Source organism: Centruroides sculpturatus, unplaced genomic scaffold (assembly GCF_000671375.1).
Source record: "Centruroides sculpturatus isolate CEXI.00-Female unplaced genomic scaffold, Cexi_2.0 scaffold753, whole genome shotgun sequence".
Lineage (NCBI taxonomy): Eukaryota > Metazoa > Arthropoda > Arachnida > Scorpiones > Buthidae > Centruroides > Centruroides sculpturatus.
Genome location: NW_019384876.1, coordinates 83349 through 104076, shown reverse-complemented (window position 1 = coordinate 104076; position 20728 = coordinate 83349). Strand labels below are relative to the sequence as shown.

General features: G+C 30.0%; 1 protein-coding gene across 1 annotated transcript in view; it reads right to left on the bottom strand.

Annotated features, from left to right (window-relative positions):
- The window catches only part of LOC111630960 (sodium-dependent proline transporter-like), a 123914-nt gene that overhangs the window by 71605 nt on the left and 31581 nt on the right, over positions 1–20728 (bottom strand). The window contains exons 4-6 of the mRNA XM_023375127.1: positions 15711–15854; positions 15414–15567; positions 12591–12723 (exon numbers count right to left, since the gene is read on the bottom strand). Of these exons, the coding sequence (XP_023230895.1) occupies positions 12591–12723; positions 15414–15567; positions 15711–15854 (431 nt within the window). The remainder of the gene's footprint in view (positions 1–12590; positions 12724–15413; positions 15568–15710; positions 15855–20728) is intronic.

The window sequence follows — 20728 nt, the reverse complement described above, 5'->3', positions numbered from 1 at the left end:
AAATCATATCCTGGTAAATTTACCGGTAATTAGTTTTTTTACTGGTATTTTGGTTTAAAAAAAATCTCTTAATTAACTCAATATTTATTTTCCTAAAATTTCCACGGGAAATACCCGTGGGAAGACGATTTCTTTTTTTGTCTCCCCCATACCATAGCAAGAAAACAGTGCAAGTAGTGATGGGTTATTCCATTTGTAATTTAAGGTTATTAAAAGGAAATTTCTAGTCTTTTTTATAACGTGGTTGCTTGTATTATACTCCAAAAACGAGTCTTGATTTTGGAGTATATACAGGAAAATAACCCAGAAAATTGAACAAATATAGTAAAAGTCCAATTTCTCTTTCATTGTTAAATTTGACTTATTCATTAAACATAAAACGAGCATAGACACTGATAACAGTAATATAAGAACGTTTAAAAGTGTGAAAGATATAGTATAAAAAGAAATGAATTATTTCTTAGAGCAAAAACTACAAGGAATGTATCTTAAAAAGGTTTTCAATGCTCTAATGACAGTATGTCCAACTAGTGTTGACTCCGAGAGAGCTTTTTTTAATGCAACTGCCATTTTGTACGAAAATTAGATCTATATAGATTAGATGATGAGAGCCTATATGTATTATGTTTGTTAAAAGCCTACTTTCAAAATAAAGAAAAACATAATTAATTATCAGCATTATTTCAATATTTCTTATGTCATAATAATCGCTATTACAAGAATTGTCTGTCTAAACTGATAGAATTATTGGACAACCATTTATTTTCAAGTTTTCTATCAGTAATTCAGTTTCATTTTAAATCATTTGTTAATATGAATTTACTGGTAAATTATTGATAAACCGGTAATCCTGAATATAATTACCGAATTTCTGGTAATATAATACCCGGTAAATTTGCAATCACTAGTTGCAACATACGTGTACAAATCTATAACAGGATAGCATGCAGCACAGTTTGCCTCCATACCTGACAGAATTTATCCAGACAAGAGAAGATTCTACAAGATACTAAAAGCTGCTTTAAATTATAACATTGCTCCACAGAAAATTGTCCCTTTGTTTTGACACTATATTAATTTTTTACCATAATCATTACATTTGCAATAATAAAGTTTCATCCAATTCCAACACCTCCTTGGTGTATAACTCTTTTGCCAATGAGTATACAACGAATTATAGAATACTTCTTCCTTATATTATTACTAATAACTGTATTTTCTGGTACATGGTTATGACCAGACTTTGATCCAGCAAAGCACTAGGACTGGTATATATACTGTTTAGGATAATTCAACAAATTTTATTAGATACGAAGCAAAGAACAATACACTGGTATGCAGTTTAGAGGTTCCATCTCAAGCATTAAAATATTAATTTTTCTGTTTCATTTCTGTTAACAAATCATTATAGATATACCTTCACAAAAAGTAACCAAGCCCAAATATTCTATAATAACCATATTAATTGCCTGATATTTGAATGGAATTGTATGTTTCAGCACTCTATCAATTCATCATTATCATTTGACATTAATATTACTTAATATCAATGTTATTTTAACAACGATGTGTAACAATAACTTGTCACATTTATAGGAAATACTATTTATTAATGATTATCTGACAAATTTTGCAAACTAAAATTTTTAGTTGGTTATATTTTTCCTAATTAATAATTTTATCATTTTATAATTCAAAATATTAAGATTTAAAATAAGACATTTTATTATTTGTAAAAATAATTTATTCTATTATTAATCTGCAACTGTAAAACTATATTACTTCCAAAAGAAAACAAAATCAGTTTTTTTAATTACTATTCATTAATAAATTTTGTAATCTTTTACAAAAATATAAATTTATTAAGTTTGATCTTTAATAATTTTCTTGAATTTTTTTTTATTAATAAACTGGAAAAACATTTAACCAAAACAACTATTTCTTTACACAATCAAAATTATTAAAATGAAAATTGAAAAATGATAAATGGTACTGTTTAAATTACAATAGTTTATAATTTTTTGCACTTCATTTTTATTTTTAGACTAGTTCATTAACACCTGTCCTCAAACTGAAGATATAAAGAGTAATCCATCATTATTTCAGTCTCACATATGCAGGGGTGGACTGGCCCTAAAATTTGTGTGTGCAAAATTTATTCCCAGCCCAGCCCACAAATAAAAAAAAATGTATTTTTTCTATTTATATTTAAATATATTCAAAATACAACATTGACAAAAATTACAATAAGCACAAGTCTATATTCTACAATATTAATTTTTTATTTAGAAGTTTGCTTTGTTGAGCAATAATATTAATGACATCATCAGAATGTATTTCGTTTAAAAAATCCTTCTTCACTAACATTAACATGAAGGCTTCTAGATTTTCTTGCGAGATATTTATAAGTATCTTAGCCCACTTTTGATTAATTTTAACATAGAAAAGCTTTGTTCACCGGACACTTGTGTTACAGACATAGATAGGCAGATATTTGTATGCTTGACCAAGTATAGAATAAGCGCCACTTAACATGTTATATCTGAATAATATCTTATAACAACAAATAGAGCAATTTTTGCAAGCAATGCAGTAAGAGGATAAAATCACATCTTTATTAGTTTCTACTGGATCATCAGTAGAATGTTCATTTTCGTTTAATTTTATAAAAGTTTCATTGACATTTTCCTTTAAAATATTCCATGACGATTTAAAATGTTGCAATTCTGAAATAATATTGTGCTGAGTAGCTACTGGATTAAACTATACTAAAATACTGCTTAATTTTTGAAATGCATTTTCAGGAATATTTAGTGATGGTCCCGTAAATTTTGGTCTAATGTGCTTTGAACTCGCTGTAAGATGACAGTCGAACTCTCCCACCTTCCCTGATCTAGATCGAGGACGTGTGAATTTGGTCCGGGAATGCGACAATTAAATCGTATTACACTCATTCCTGTTTACGAAATAAATCGTCGATATATTAGCTTTAACTCGACAACCAGTTTCCCATTAGAGGGGGTGGGGTCACGGCCTCACACTACAAAATAGATTACTTTTAATTAAATCGTTTGGTATACAGAGAAATTATTATTGAATAACATTTTTTGGTTAAAGTCCAGATACATATACCATCATGGCAGCTCATCTCTGATTCCAGCAAACAAAAGGAAACAGTGGGGACGCACGTTCTAACCTAACGTAACCTAACCTATTCTAATAATTTGGTTGGTAATAATTATGGTAATTTATTAGTATAGGTTAGGTTAGGTTAGAACGTGCGTCCCCACTGTTTCCTTTCTTTTGTTTGCTGGATTCAGAGATGAGCAGCCATGACAGTATACGTATCTGGACTTTAACCCATTTTTTACTTGCCTAAAATAAAGAAAATAATATAGTGGCCATTAAATTTGTTATGACTACAATCATTGCTTTGGTGGCTAGGTACAAAACTAATAACGTGCATTTCTATAGTTTAGCATTAAGATTCATAGAAGTGGTGAACAGTTTCTAGCAATGTAAACAAATGACCAATTTTCTCTGTTTAGAACAGCGTTTCTCAACCTCTAACAAATCGTCGCCCCCTTCAATGTAGTATCGCCCCTTCAATAAAACCGTTACGTAGTATCGCCCCCTTCATTCCAAAATTCCGATGCCGAGGGCCAAGGCTAATGCCAAATTCATACTGCATTCAATAGACTAGTCACTAGTATAATGTTATTTGTTTGATTGTTGTACGATATAACGAATAAAATAGCTAATTATTCTTAATATAATGTTTTACTATATTGCCCAGAAAATTGTTTTTCGCTCTCCAAAATATAAATTGTTACTAATCACCCCCTCAACATGGAAAAACGCCCACGTGGGGGCAATATTGCACCCGTTGACAAACACTGGTTTAGAAGGTAGTTTTGATTATTTTTCTCCTAGGATGCTTTCTGTTTGGGCCGAATCGAGCTAATGTAGTGTTTGACTCAGATCGGCCGAACTAATTTAACTTCGGATACGGGTAGCGCCGGGTAAAATGATACAGGCCTACACATATACCTGTATTATACCTAAAAATTGAAATTTACCTTACTTAACAAAAAAAAATAAATGAATTTTTTAAAATTAAACTTAACCAAATGGTACGTTATGTACATATTTAGAAAAAAACGGCCCAAATTGTATACGGCCCATGTGGGGCGGACTGGCCATGTGGAAAATTCCACATGGCCAGTCCACCCCTGCACATATGTTGGATTACTGAGATTGTACTGTGGTGTAAATATGTTTAATGCTCTTGATAGTATGCAGATCATAAAAAAAATCACAAAGGACTAGAGATTTCCCATGCCTGATTTAAAATATTGCAAAAAGTTATGTCAATCTAGATTGAATTCAAAATCATCTTTACAGTATGAGAGAATACTACGCAGTTGATTTTATCCAATTACGGCAACATGACATAGCAATCTGCTAAGCAGAAATGCTTCCTGGGAGGTCTTTTAAGGAAAACTGGCCCCAATTTGGTGTCACTAATGTGAATAAAACCTGAAAAACTCCACTTGGCCAGCCCAGTGGCGAAATGCAAACTCACAACCAACTACCAGTGTTGAGGTATTATCCATTTGGCCACTGGTGGGCACATAATCATTTACCCATCTAAAATAACTTAATAAAACATCAATCAAAAGTAAAATTTTATTAAAAATTATGAATGTCAATTGTCAGTTCTATGACAAAAATTAATAAGTATAGTACAAAGATGTTTTAGGACTATAAATTAAAGTTTCATAAAACTATAAATAAGAAATGAATTAACATTAATTCAATTATATTTTCTCAGTATTCTAAGAACTCTATATATGGTGTATAATATTTTAAAAAATTACATTTTATGTACATGAAAAAAAATCAAACAATTACACTGTTCTGCATCAAAATCTTCCTGTGCAAGAAAATGTGATTTTTTAATATATTTTAGTGTGCTGAATGTGAATCTGAAATTCAAAATTTACTATTACCCATAGTATTTCTTAAAAATACTACTTTTTTCTGCAGAAAAATGCCTTTTTTAAAATACTTTCTGTTACTGTTATTTGAATAAAATAGAAGAATGATACACTAAATTCTGCTGTTTTTTATGTGAATGTGGTAGTTGAACCAGTCACTACTTGGAAAAAAGTAGCCTGAATACACAGCAAACATACAAGATCAAAAAAACATTGCTTTCCTGCTCTGGTGGAGAAAACTAAAATCTTCTTACTTCCTCTTTATATCAAGTATAGTTTGATGAAAAACTTTCTGAAAGAAATGGATAGAGAAAAAGAAGACTTTGCTTACTTGAAGCAAAGTCTTCCTATTTTCAGTTTTTTCATTTGAGTGATGGAAAGTGTTGGTTCCCAAGTAAGACGAAGTTTTTGAAGGATCCTAGTTTCAAGGAAAAACTTAATCCAGAGGAAATGACAGTGTGTGATGCAATTTTGAAAATGAATATTTAGAATATTTTAAGGAATGTACAAGCTAACAACTATGAGGAAATTGTGGAGAAGTTGTTAACATCCTACAAACACTGGGTTGCAAAGTCACTTGAGATGTATTTCTTGCATTCCCATTTAGATATTTTTTTTGTCAATCTACAAGCTGTTTCTGATGAACATGAAGAAAGTTTCCATTGGATTCTTTCTCAATGGAAATCAGTATAGCAGAAGGTGAAACAAGAACATGTTAGCAGATTACTATTGGACTCTACAGTGAGACTTTGGAAGAAGAATATAAAAGAAAGAAAGCATATCATTAAGTGTTTCAATTTTTAAATGTTTAGACTTATGAAAAAGGATTAATTAACATATATAACATCTCTTTAATCCAAAAAAAAAAAAAATCAATCAATAATAACAATTATACAAAATTAAAAAATAACCCATATGAAAAAATAAAACAGGAATTAACTAAAATAATAAAAAAACATATTTAAATAAAAATATAAGCGAAAACGATAAGAATTATATTCTTAATTTTAAAAATAATAGAACCCCTAAATTAAACATAAGATTAAAAACACACAAAAAAGTAGAAAACTTTAGACATATAGTTAATTTTAAATACTATTCTTTATAATTTAGAACAATATATTAAACAGCAGTTGACAGATATTGAGTGTTCCAGTTATAGCATAAAAAATGTTGATGAACTCATCAATAATATACAGAAATTAAAAAAAAAAATACAGATAAATTAATAAGCCTCAACATAAAAAATATGTACCCAAATATAAAACGGAAACTAATAGAAGCTAGTCTAATTCAACTTAACATAAATAAAACTTTAATTGACTTAATACAATTTGCATACACAAAGAATTATTTCAAAGTTTATGAAGATTTCTATAGACAGGTTGACGGTATCAGTATGGGGTCAAAGATGGGGCCAAAATTAGCAGAATTAGTTATGAAAAAATTAATAATATCCCTGGTATAAAAATTGTAATAAGATATGCTGATGATTACTTACTGATATACAATAATAAAATAACAGATGAGAAAATTATCCTTAATATCATCAACAACATTAACAAAGATATTCAATTTGATATAGAAGAAATGAAAAATGGACAAATTAATTACTTAGCTATAACTATAATAAATAACCTAGATAAATTTGCTTTTATAACATATAAGATACCCTGTAATGTTAATAAAATGATTAACTACCATTATTATGGACTTAAAAAACATATATACAAGAATATCTGACAATAAAATCGAGAAATTAAATTATAAGAGCTAAAAACAAAGTTTATTCTTAATGACTATCCTAAAGTAAAGCTAAATACATGGCATTAACAATATTACATAAATAGATATAATAGATATAATAGAAACAGGACAAAAAATATAAAACCTTTCTGTATATTAAAAACATTTTTGACAATTGCAATAATCTTAAAAAGGATAATATTAGTTTGGCCCCATCTTTGACCAATAAAATATCTCATAACATTTAAAAAACGTTAATAAACAACATAACAATTAAAATAGATAATCTTAAAAAGGCAGGGGTAGTTTATAAAATAGAGTGTAATTGTCAAAATCCAAAAATTTATTTAGGTGAAACTAGTCATTTATTAGAAGTAAGAATAAAAGAGCATTCAGCTTGGATACAATAACTCCCCATGGTATACTCACACAAAAACAAAAAAATGTCAAATTAATAGAAATAATATAAAAATTTTACATTTAGAAAAAGATGCTTATAAAAGAAAATTCAAGGAACATGTAGAAATAAGAAATCATCCCAAAGAAAATTTAGTTAATATTTCATATGGTATAGATCAGTGTTTTTCAACCTGGGGATCGCAAAGCCTTACATGGGGGGTCGTGGGTAAAAGAAAAAGACAAGTGTTTGTAGGTCCTACACTACAATAAAAAAAAACTATAATTTCAGTGAGAAGGCTGTACCTGTTTATTTTACAGTACAATTGGTTTTTTGATCGATATTTAGGTCTCAACAGAAAGAAAATTAAATACGTAATTTTTAAAATCACTGATATAGTTTTAATATGGCCCTGCGGGGTCGCCAGAAGTTTTTAACTTTCAAGCATATTCAAGAAAGTTGAAAAACACTGGTATAGATTAATAGAGGCTTCAACATGTTAAGCATAGTAATAAAAGCACAGTCCAAGATCTGTTGTACGGTTTGTTTAGATAAATTAGAATTACTGGATAACATCTTTTGTTGGTATGTCTTTATATGTCACCGTTGTTCAAGAATTTAACTGTAAAGTAATTAATTTTTAATAATTTTAAATTACAGTATATTATATTATATTAACACTTATAGTCTTCACTTGGAAGAACTGATATGCATCCAATTTAAGTGTATTAAATAATGGAAATATAATATGTAAGTTTTTTAAGAAATTTTTAGATAGAATTATATATTTTTATGTAATTAAATGTGTTAAGCCATTCTAATTTATTTTATAAAAATTTTTAATATAAAATAGTAAACTGTTCTGTATATTCATGGAAGATACAATTCTAGAAAAAAGAAAATTTAATTTATGTCTTTATATGATAAGTAAATGTTTTGTCATGTAAAAAATCTTTTTTTGTGATATCTGAGTAATGTCATGCCCCTAATTATATTGTCATTTTTTTCGTACAGCACTTAAGAGGGGTTGGGAACTTAAACCAACCCAAAATGCATTTGTAGTCCAATTTACAAAATAAAGCTGTTTCTAACCAGGAAGCTGTGAGATTGTCTACCGAACTTGTTTTTTGGGTTAAAGAGATGTTATATATAGAAATTGAATAAACAGCAATAAATTTATTTGTATCTAATTAGCCATGTGTGTAGCCAATAAATATGATATTTTGAACAGAAAATATTTTCCTTCAAAAACCTCATTTCTCTCTCAATAATGGTGGATGCTAGGCCAATTCTGTTGTCAGATTCATATTTAGCACGATTGAAATTATAAAAAATCAGTGAAAATGTTTGATGGGGCAAAAATAATTTTTTTACTGAACAGTGTTATCTATCATTAATCTTGATTTTTTAATATATTTTTCTGTATTAATTATATAAACACATCTTAAGCAATAATGTTATATTCTTTACTTACTTTTCCTGATGACTGTACTCCTTTACTCAGGCACAGAAATACAATAATCCAGGCAAGTAGAAGACATAATGCCAAAGACCATTTAATATTACCCGTATCTTCAATACCAGAAGACTGACCCAAAACATAATTTCTAAATAAAAAAATTAATTTACTGTATTATTAAATAACTTTTCAATAAAACAGATAATATGAAAAGAATCTGATAGAATATGGTAATATGAAAAATAGATATATATGGAATATTTTTCAATTATTATTTTGTATTTTAAGATGGTAGTATCATTATTAAATAATATAAAAAAAAACTAAAAAAGATGAATTATATAAATATTTTAATAAAAAACTATAATTTCATAATATTTAATTATAAAGAATTGAATATTCATTATTAAAATTTGAATTTAATATTAAATACTTGTATTAAATTAAAAATACCATTAATATTAATATAATATTTATTAATAATATATTTTTACTTAGCAAAAAATAACCATTGCAAAGTAAAGAGTTTATCACGTTTTCTTGAATCTAATGTCCACCCAAGTTTTGAGATGTCAAGACCAGAAAAAAGCTAGCTCACAAATGTAATGTATTCCCTATATCGGTGTTTCTCAACCTCTAACGAATTGTTGCCCCCTTCAACATAGTATCGCCCCTTCAATAAAATCATTATGTAGTATCATCTTCACTTCAAAATTCCGATGCCCAGGGCCAAGGCTAACGCCAAATTCATACTGCATTGAATAGACTAGTGACTAGTATAATGTTATTTGTTTAATTACTGTACGATATAACAAATAAAATATCTAATTAATCTTAATATAATGTTTTACTATATTGCCCAGAAAATTGTTTTTGCCCCCAAAATATAAATTGTTACTAATTGTCCCCTCAACATGGAAAAACGCCCACATGGGGGCGATATCGCCCCCATTGAGAAACAGTGCCCTATATCAAAATGCACCTGCAAAAAGTTGACATTTCAACAGTAATAATTGCATTTTTTTAAAAGAGTTTTATTTTCATGTTTACAGTACTTCATGATGTCCACATTTTTGAATGTATTCATTTATGACTTCGTTATCAGGTTTGGAGGAACTGTGGACCATTACAAAATCACAATCAAAATTACAATACAATCAATGTTTTAACAGCAAGATTTCATGTTGGTATGTATACAAGCATGAAATTTACCAGATATAGTAAAATCTCATTTTAATGGATTGCAGAACAATAAATTTCTTGAAATAACAAATTTTTTTCCCAGGTCCCACCAAATTAATGTAATTTTACCTCTTTTTAGCAGATCCATAACTCAGAATAATGGATTTTTTTCTAGTCCCATCTATTGTAAATTTTGCACTTTTTTCAACATATAGTTAATATTTAGGTGTTTCCAGGAAGTTATAGAGTAGGATGCACTTGTTACATCAAGGATAGGTAAAATTGAAGAATTGTATAAACAGAGTCAGCAGGTTGGTACAATTGAGAAGTAACTTAGTGAACATACTGATGCTGGTCCAAGTGTAGTGTCAAAATTTAGCAAATCCATCAAGTCTTTCCAAGTCGTAAAGATCTTCCTGTATATTTTCAGATGTTCCTGTACATGATATTGCTAATATCAAACAGTTGCTTTATTCAATAAGCAGAAAAGCAGCATCAAAACAAACCAAGATGAATGAGTTTTTTAATAAATTGTGGAATCGAGTGAAGTTGAAGTGTTAATAAGCATATGTAATTTGTCTCTTTTTGTGTTTACAGTATATACAGTTTCTCTCAGCTTTGTTGTACATATGTAATATACAATCATGTAACATATGTGTTTCTATAGAAAAAAGAATAGAGATCCCAAGAGACTGAGTAATTTTAAGTACAGGCATTTCTTATATTTAGGGGGTTAAATAACAAATATTTATTTGGGTATGAGGAAAATCTATTGTTTGCAATATAATGGATTTTTGGAACACTGGATGATTTTTGGCAGTCCAAGCAATCCATTAAAACAAGATTCTGTTGTAAGTAGTATCACAATGAAATATCTATATGCAAGTTCTTCAGCATAATGGATAACTCACTGTCTAAATACAGTGTGGCGACTGAATAATTGTAACCTAGTGCTGCATCTGAAAATCCAGATGGAGCTATTAAAACATGTGCAGTCCATCCGCCATATTCTTTTTCTCTCTCTCGGCTACACTACTCACGACAAGTGAATGTTCTGTACCGACGCATGCTTGTAACTGATCAAACTTTACTCAATAAATGTAAAACAAAATCTTATACATAAATTTAAATAAATTTTCATGATGAGATATAAAGCTTCGGTTATTTTATAAATCAACGAACACTCAAGTTAAGTGGGGCATCAATCACCACATACAGCTTTATAGAAAATTTGTCTGCTGGACATTGTTCACTTTGTTTCCTGTAGTTCAAAAGAAAAGAACTGTTCCAAAACTAAAACTGAAGTAATGGAAGGGATATGAATCATCTCAATATGTAACCAGTTCAAAAACTATTATTTTCTAGGAATGATCAGACTCCGTAATTACTAACCAATCAATAACTTTATTCTACCTGAAAATAAAGTTATTTTATTTCTAACAGAATCACTGATACTATTGCAACAACTACCAAAAAAACTACTTTGAGGGAAATGGTGGACATTAAAACCTCAAGTTAGTCTATCACTTTTTATAGAGATAATTTGGAAACTTTTTGATACCACTTTCTATTTGAAATATAATGATAATTTTATTTTATTCATTTTTAATGTGATTTTAAATTAATACATATACGTACATGATGCATTAGAATTTCATTACATAAAAGCACTATAGTTTATATCCCATTTTTTATATACAATTATAAATTTTCATTCATTATTACAGATAAGTAACTTTTATCAAATAACTTGCAAATTTCGATTACCTTAAGAAGTATATTTATAAACCACATCATAAACATTCTCCATAATATTTGATAATGTATAAAATTATAGTCATGCAAATGTATATTATACATATAACATTCTAGGTAGAATTTCACTTATATATTCCCTATGGTGGAACTTCCAGGAATCTCGACAACATGGGTGTTTTGATGGTTAACATAGATGTCGCTGTCTTGTGTATACCTGATTTGTTACGTAATATGATTTCTAGATTATGGCTAAACCATTTTATGTTTTAGGTAGGAGCATTTTAAGTATGGTTCATAGGGTTGTAGTGTGAGAACATGGGGTTCAGGAATAATTTAAATATAAAATTTAACAAAATTAAATACTAAAAGAATTACAAAATTTAATAAAAAATTAATTTATTTTATAAAAATTTTTAATATAAAATAGTAAACTGTTCTGTATATTCATGGAAGATACAATTCTAGAAAAAAGAAAATTTAATTTATGTCTTTATATGATAAGTAAATGTTTTGTCATGTAAAAAATCTTTTTTTGTGATATCTGAGTAATGTCATGCCCCTAATTATATTGTCATTTTTTTCGTACAGCACTTAAGAGGGGTTGGGAACTTAAACCAACCCAAAATGCATTTGTAGTCCAATTTACAAAATAAAGCTGTTTCTAACCAGGAAGCTGTGAGATTGTCTACCGAACTTGTTTTTTGGGTTAAAGAGATGTTATATATAGAAATTGAATAAACAGCAATAAATTTATTTGTATCTAATTAGCCATGTGTGTAGCCAATAAATATGATATTTTGAACAGAAAATATTTTCCTTCAAAAACCTCATTTCTCTCTCAATAATGGTGGATGCTAGGCCAATTCTGTTGTCAGATTCATATTTAGCACGATTGAAATTATAAAAAATCAGTGAAAATGTTTGATGGGGCAAAAATAATTTTTTTACTGAACAGTGTTATCTATCATTAATCTTGATTTTTTAATATATTTTTCTGTATTAATTATATAAACACATCTTAAGCAATAATGTTATATTCTTTACTTACTTTTCCTGATGACTGTACTCCTTTACTCAGGCACAGAAATACAATAATCCAGGCAAGTAGAAGACATAATGCCAAAGACCATTTAATATTACCCGTATCTTCAATACCAGAAGACTGACCCAAAACATAATTTCTANCTAAACCATTTTATGTTTTAGGTAGGAGCATTTTAAGTATGGTTCATAGGGTTGTAGTGTGAGAACATGGGGTTCAGGAATAATTTAAATATAAAATTTAACAAAATTAAATACTAAAAGAATTACAAAATTTAATAAAAAATTAATTTATTTTATAACTGTGGGAAAGCAAGGAAAGACAGATTTTTAGAAACTTCAGCATCTTTTACATTTTCTCTGATTCAACGAATGTTGAAGTTCCTGCTAAATTGACAGCTGGTCAGAATATGACCGCATCAGGAGCAAACTTGATTGATCGTCAATTTTTCTATAAAAGGGGAAAGGCACCTTCACTCGGGGCTGCTTTTGGCCATCCTCAACCAAAGTAAGCGATGAAGAGTTTCTGCCTGACCAAGAAGTAAAAGGTCTCAAGAAGAAGGAAGCTAATGGTTCTCTCACAAAACTCCAGGTAATAAGCTCTGTCAGTCAGCTGTTGGCATAGTGTTAGCCAATAGTTATCCTTGATAAAGTAGCGTTCTATCCAAGCTTTGTTATACACCTTACTTATTGCTTTGTACATATCTTATATGCTTAAAATATATATATCAATAAATAGCTTAGCTTATATAGTGGATTTGTCCGCCCTCCATTAGGCGAATCAACATAATCCCTCCTCCACTCGAACAAGACAATACGACTCTTCATGTACAAACTTATTCCCCAAATCAGCGATTCAGATTCAGTCTAAAGATAACCCCATTGAAGCAATCGCATTAGGACGCAAGCATTATTTTTCCTAACTGGTGTCAGGACTGACAGAGACTGAGATCTGATCTTTAGTCTCCAACAAGTTTAGATAAACATTTCAAACTATCCTAGACAAGTGGGCAGAGTTTTACTGATCCTGATCTCACTTAGCATGTTTTGTGAGTTTCTCTTTGTTGCAATTTGTATTTGTGGATTTTTCTTTTTTCAATGGCATGGAGGTTTTAGAAAATTATAGACAGTTTTCTTGGCAAAAGTGCACTTCTTGGAATTTTTTCTGTATTTTAGATTAAAATTTTCCTGAAATCGATGTCAATAAAAGAATTCCATCCAATCTTAAGTTTGCCATAAAGTTAGGTTTGCAACTGTAGATGCAGTTTGTGAGAAATGTAAAGGTCAACATAAATTACATTTTTTGGAAGGATCTTGATTCTGTTGCTTTTTGATGTCATAAATGCAAGATGAACAGTTCAGCATTTGAAGGTATGTTTAAAGGCTAATTTGGAAAGATTTCTTGGGGTACTATTTTTCATTTGTTTGCCATCTAATTTGTATGGAATGTATGTTGAACATGATGTGTTTAGTAGCGGGCATGAGTTGTCAAACAGCTGTGGACTGAGAGAATTTCATACGGCACATAATAATGGTTTCCTTGTCCAATTTGACTTGAATGAAAATTGGTGGACCTGGAAAGGTTGTCAAAATCAATGAGACCATTGTGAGCAAAAGGAAGAACAAAAAAGGGAAGTTGTTGAAAGGCACTAGGTGGGTTGTCAGTGGCGTTTGCTGCAATAATAATTCCTGTTTCTTGTGTAAAGTAAATAACAGGTCAGTTTGAACTGGGTTATTAGCAAGTTTTTAAATTCAGGATGTGTAGTCTACCCAGAAAGGTTACAATCACATCAGCAATTTGGATGGAGTCAAAATAACCCACAGCACTGTGAAACATGCTGAAAATTTCATCAATCTAGTTACAGGTGTTCATATGCAAAAAATCAAACACTTCTGAAAAACCGCAAGAATTTGTTGGAATCGTTGATTCCAACAAATCAGACAAGAATGATGACATATAACATCAGACAAGAATGATGACATATAACATCAGACAAGAATGATGACATATAACATCAGACAAGAATGATGACATATAACATCAGACAAGAATTTGTTGGAATCGTTGATTCCAACAAATTCTTGTCTGATGTTATATGTCATCATTACGACATCATTGCGTAATGATGTCATATAACATCAGACAAAATTATTGTCTGATGTTATACGACATCATTGTGTCGCGATGTTTTGTAAACATTCTTCCGTTATGTGATAAAAGATTGGTGGCACTGTTGACTCCTTGGGGAGCCATTAGAGACAGTGATCTTGTTTCACTCTTCCCTTTTCAGCACTGACCTTCTGTGAATCAAGACAGTGTAATCTTTGTTTCTTTGTTATTTAACCAGTTTTGTGAGTCTAACTAGTTTTTACTAATCTCTCCGACAAGCAACATCTAGTCTAACAGAATTTGCCAATGCATTTCACAGACAATTTGTTTGATTCCTATTTATACACTTTTATGTATAAGAAGCTTCTGAGATGGGAAAAATTAAAACCAGGAGAACGTTTTGAGTTGTTCGTCCAGCATATGAGTAAGATATATCCAGGAGTAGGTCATATTCCAGTTTGGAAAGAGCCTGAAACCATATTCTTTCCCAAAAATAACCACCAAGAAATCCAAAAATCGTAAGAGGAAGCTTGTTTGTAGACGTCACACTAACAAACAAGATAGCAACTGGAAGTGCTGCCATTGGGAATAATACCTAAGTAAATTTCTACCACATTCTATAAACAATTGCATATGAACTGGAATATAGCACAGCTAAATATATATCACTGTCTCAACAGATTATATTTAAAAAAAGTAAGAAAAAGTCCATATACTCACACAAAATAATCATCAGCTGGTGGCTTTTTATGCATTCCTTTAATTAATACACTTAGATTCAGTGTAATTGATTCATTATAAGTGTAACAAGTTTGATTATAATAAGTACCGTTATCTTTCTCACATTCATCAGCATCTTCATAGGAATAACATGCTATAATAGAATTCTTCATTATATATATATATTACTTATTTTAAAATATTTTATGTAATTTTTCTCAATAGTAATAAAATAAAATAACTTATATTAAAAAATTCATAATAGCATAATATAAAAAAATGAGCAATTTAAATTACCTGATGAACTCCAATCTTTATCACAGTGTTCCCATGGTAACCTTCGAGTCCAGGAAGCAAACATATAAAATAGTGTCCAAGCAATTATCATGTTATAATACAACATAACTATTCCGGAAACAATAACCATACCATAACCAAGCCCTAAACATAATAAACACTTCATTAAATAAAATAATAATCAAATATATGAAAAACATCACTGTCTTTTGCCATTAATAAAGTTTTGATGAGTAAAGCACAAAAATAAATACAAAATATCTTGCAAGCACTTTCAACTTGTATAGCTGTGTAATAAGTCCACTCTAGAGCTCCCAAAAACATAAATTTCACTATATAATAATTTAAATTTAAAAGAAAGTTAAATCCCAGCTGCCAATAATTTTCAATTATAGTTTGTTCATTAATTAAATGTGCAAGTTTAATAGACACCATTTAAATTTAACATCATATGTGTTCTAATTAGTACAAATTATCATTAAACATTTAAAAATAACACATGCATTCCAATTAGAACATATTAATTTTACTGTTAAAATTTATATCAAAGTTCTAAAATTTGTTTTCCTTTTGCCTGAAGAAGACATTCTATACATTTCAAAAGTGCTTGCAAGATATTTTGTTTATTTTTGTGCTTTACTTGTCAAAACTTTATTAATGCCAAAAGACAGTGATCTTAAACTTTTATTTGATAAAAATCTGGCATGACAAAATAATAATTTCTTTCATACTCAAATACTTTCATTATTGCAAAACAATTTTGAGAATAAATTCATTTGATTTATGAATACAATGACAATTGTTCATAATAACTTTTCATAACAACCAAACTACCATACTTGAACTATTTATTAAATACAAATTATTAAAATTAAAGAAAAGAATTGTGAATAAAATGACAATTTCTCATAAAAAGTTTATTTTGTTATGTTGAAAGCATTCAAACCATAAAACTTCACTAACCTTTAACTTCTACTGAACTGTATTGTCACTGAAATGTTTTTAATCTTTAATCTTCAGTGGTCTTCTAGTGCAACTTCTGCTCTCTCTTGGGAAATTTAAAAGAGCACAAGGCAGATATTGTTGAAGGTATTAGTATGTGAAATCAGGATTATTAGTATTTGTAAAGAGAAAAACAAAAGTAATATGTATCATGTGAGAGTAGCTCAACAGGAGCGCACTCCATACCTTCAGGAGGGAAAAAAGTAAAGGTAGACAGTGGGAGTAAATTTTGTAGAATTTCAATTGTTCAATTATGTTCCTTTGGGAAGCTTGTGCCTGGATTTGAGAAGATCTAATTTTGTTCTTATTGTAAGCCCTAATAAGTTTTCTGCTGGACTTTTACTGTTAGATAAGGGAAAGTATATACTCTATATCGAAATAGTAGTTCATGGAGTGGCGCTAAGATTGGCTTTACTTTACTTCTACACTTATTACACCACCACAGGACATCAAATTAGATTTAGAAAAACACTATCTTATTTTCAGAATGCATTTCGGACATAGAGTCCCTCATCAGCTATTTGCTACAAAATTAATAGGAGGTTAACAATTTTATAAAAAGGCCGTGATTGACAGAAATGAACAAAAATGTGGACTTACATTTGACATGTGGATTCGACGCGTTGAACATTAATTAAAAGATTAAGCATACGATATACAAGATTTCTCGTTAAAAACGGTAATGTTGGTGCAATAACGTAATAATAAACAGAGGTTCTGGTAAAACAGTAAAGTTATAAAAATATACATTGTTAACAAAATGTTTTTTAACGAGAAATCTTGTATATCGTATGCTTAATCTTTTAATTAATGTTCAACGCGTCGAATCCACATGTCAAATGTAAGTCCACATTTTTGTTCATTTCTGTCAATCACGGCCTTTTTATAAAATTGTTAACCNTACGTTATTGCACCAACATTACCGTTTTTAACGAGAAATCTTGTATATCGTATGCTTAATCTTTTAATTAATGTTCAACGCGTCGAATCCACATGTCAAATGTAAGTCCACATTTTTGTTCATTTATGTCAATCACAGCCTTTTTATAAAACTGTTAACCTCCTATTAATTTTGTAGCAAATAGCTGATGAGGGACTCTATGTCCGAAATGCATTCTGAAAATAAAATAGTGTTTTTCTAAATCTAATTTGATGTCCTGTGGTGGTGTAATAAGACTAGAAGTAAAGTAAAGCCAATCTTAGCGCTCACTAACCATTGAGAAGACTAGACAAGAAGCTTATCATAGTATTTCATGGAGCTTCTGATATAGAGTACCACTTTTATGCTTCATACATTTGAGATGCATTTTTAAGGTGTGACAATATCTTTCAGCCTGGCCATTTTTGGCTGGGTGTCCTGGTGCTATTAAGCTTTGACAGATTCTGTTTCTAAAACAAAACTCTTGAAATTCTTGTGATTTAAAAATACTTGCATTATCACTTACTAAAATCTCAGGTAGACCAAATCGACCAAAGACACCTCGTAGAAAATGAATTGTGTTGGATGTGTCTGATGCTCTCTTTGTATAGAATATTTCTGGCCACTTTGATTTGGCATCAACAACAATAAAGAAATAATGATTCATGAATGGTCCTGCATAATCAACATGTACACATTGCCATTTTTTGTAGGTATTTCCCATTTGTATATTGGGGCTTTTGTTGGGTTTTTCTTAATGTCACAGCGCTCTTTGCAAGTTTTGACCATATTCTCGATATCAGAGTCAATATTATGCCAGTAACAGTAATTTCAGGCTGGGGCCTTCATTCGAATGATTCACATGTGAGTAGAGTGTAGCTCTTGCAGGACTGCTGGCTGTAAACTTCTTGGGATGATTATGCAGTGTCCTCTAAACAGAATACCATTGTGTGTGGATATTTCTGGGTTGTACATATGGTCATTGACAATGCCATTTTTGATCTGTGATAGTTCCTTATCAATTGATGATTCTCTTTGAATTTCCTTGGCAGTGATAGTTTCAGTTGAGATATGTTTAACAACAGTGTCATGATAAGTATCCTGGGGTGTGATAATTGGGTGGTGTGAATCGTGCAACTGCTTGTTGACTGTGACCTTTTTAGTTGTATGGCTGAGTTCATTGATGTCAATCTTTAAACTTTGAATCCAATCTCTTCCTACTATTGCATTTTTTTTGGAAGGGAATGACATACAAGTCCTCCATACTGTTAGTTTTTACTTTTGCTACTCCTAGGGGTTTGAAAATATGTCTGTCCTGTGTAACTTCGAAAGGTCACTTCCGTTTTTGCTATGGGCGCATTCAATTGTAAACTATTGAATTCATCGATACTGATGATGGTGACATGACTGCCAGTGTCACATTCAAAACAGACTTTTGTACCGTTAACATAGATTCCTGTGAGGAGTCTGTCATCAGTTCATGTTATATTAACAAATACATCTAGAACACTGTTTATATCAAAGTCAATTACACATTCGTGACTAATATTGTGGATGTTATGATTCCTGTTAATTGTTGATGTTTATTTCCTTAAGGATGATATGCATACCTTTCCCATATGGCCTTTTTTATGACATCATTCGCATTTCAGCCAGTCTTTGACTCTACAGTTTACTGATTTATGGTTGTTTTTCCCACAATGTAAGCATAGTCCTTCTAAATGAAGTTCTTTGAGGTTAAGTGGATTTCCACTGCAACTTTCTATTCTTCTTCTGTTTCGGTTGGTTGGTTGGTTAGTTGGTGTTTTATGGCACAAGGGCCATATAAGCCAAGCTGCGCCATGGCAAATGGTCAATTTGTATAAATTAATATACAGTAGAGCGTCGTTTATCCGAATCAATTGGGATCTGGGGTTGTTCGGATAACTTATTTTTCGGATAACCAATTATGTTCGAAAAAATATATTAATTTATCCCGTGTTGACATTTTTCTCCGTTGCGTGTTGCTTCGCGTTGAATTTTCATCGATGTTAAGCCTAACGAAGACTATTGTATCGTTAAAAATTATTTTTTTATTTTGTACAAACAAAATAAATATATTGAAAAATATAAAAACAATAAAAAATTATACTTCAGAAGTTAATTTAGTATCAAAAACGTAAAATATTTGAGTAGCCGAAGACATAGCCAAAGATTACAGCGCCACAGCACTGGCGAAAATTTAAATTTGTCGACTGGAATTCCTTCGGATAACCGACCTTCGGATAAACAACGCTCTACTGTTTTAATATTCGGCTGCGAATGGTACAGTTCCTTAGAGTTAATATTAAGGAAAAAATGATATCTTAAATATTTTAAGATATTATATGGCTGATTTAATTGCTTACTACTTGATGGATGAACTTGTATTATTGCGTATCTTTCAAGTACCGCGATAAACGTAACAATGGAAGGCTGATATAACCAAACACATTTTATGCTTTTCGCTTTAGTGTTCGTTATATTGTAGTATTTGATTTATATAACTACAAAGGCAGTTATATAACGTTAAAGGTAGTTATATAGTTACGTAGGAGTATATCACATCGAGTGACCAATCTAAGACATTTTTAAAATTTTTTATTTTTACTGTACTGTACATAATTTTAAAATATGTTAGATTGGTTACTTGGTGTGATAAACTCTTATGTAAAGTAATTTTTCTAAATATATATCAAAAGTAAACAGAAATTTTGAGTAAGAGATTGAAAATTCAGCAGAAAAATTTTGAGATTAAAAGAGTTTAAGAAAAAAAATTTACACATTATTTACAATAACTTCTATAATATTCTGTATAATTTGAAATATTTTGATAAAAATAATGAACAATAGTCATCTTTTAAAGCTGCAATATAAACATTGAATATCAGACAAAAGACAGATTTGCCGTTCAATAACGAACAGTTGCAAATATTCTTTGTAATAAATTAATTCTGACTGTAGTGTATTTACACCGATTGCGTTTCGACACGTGGTTTAGTAGCGTCACGACATACAGTAAATACAGCTACGCTTGTCGAGCTTCATGGCCTCATGAAGCAGCGACATCTCGTGGTAA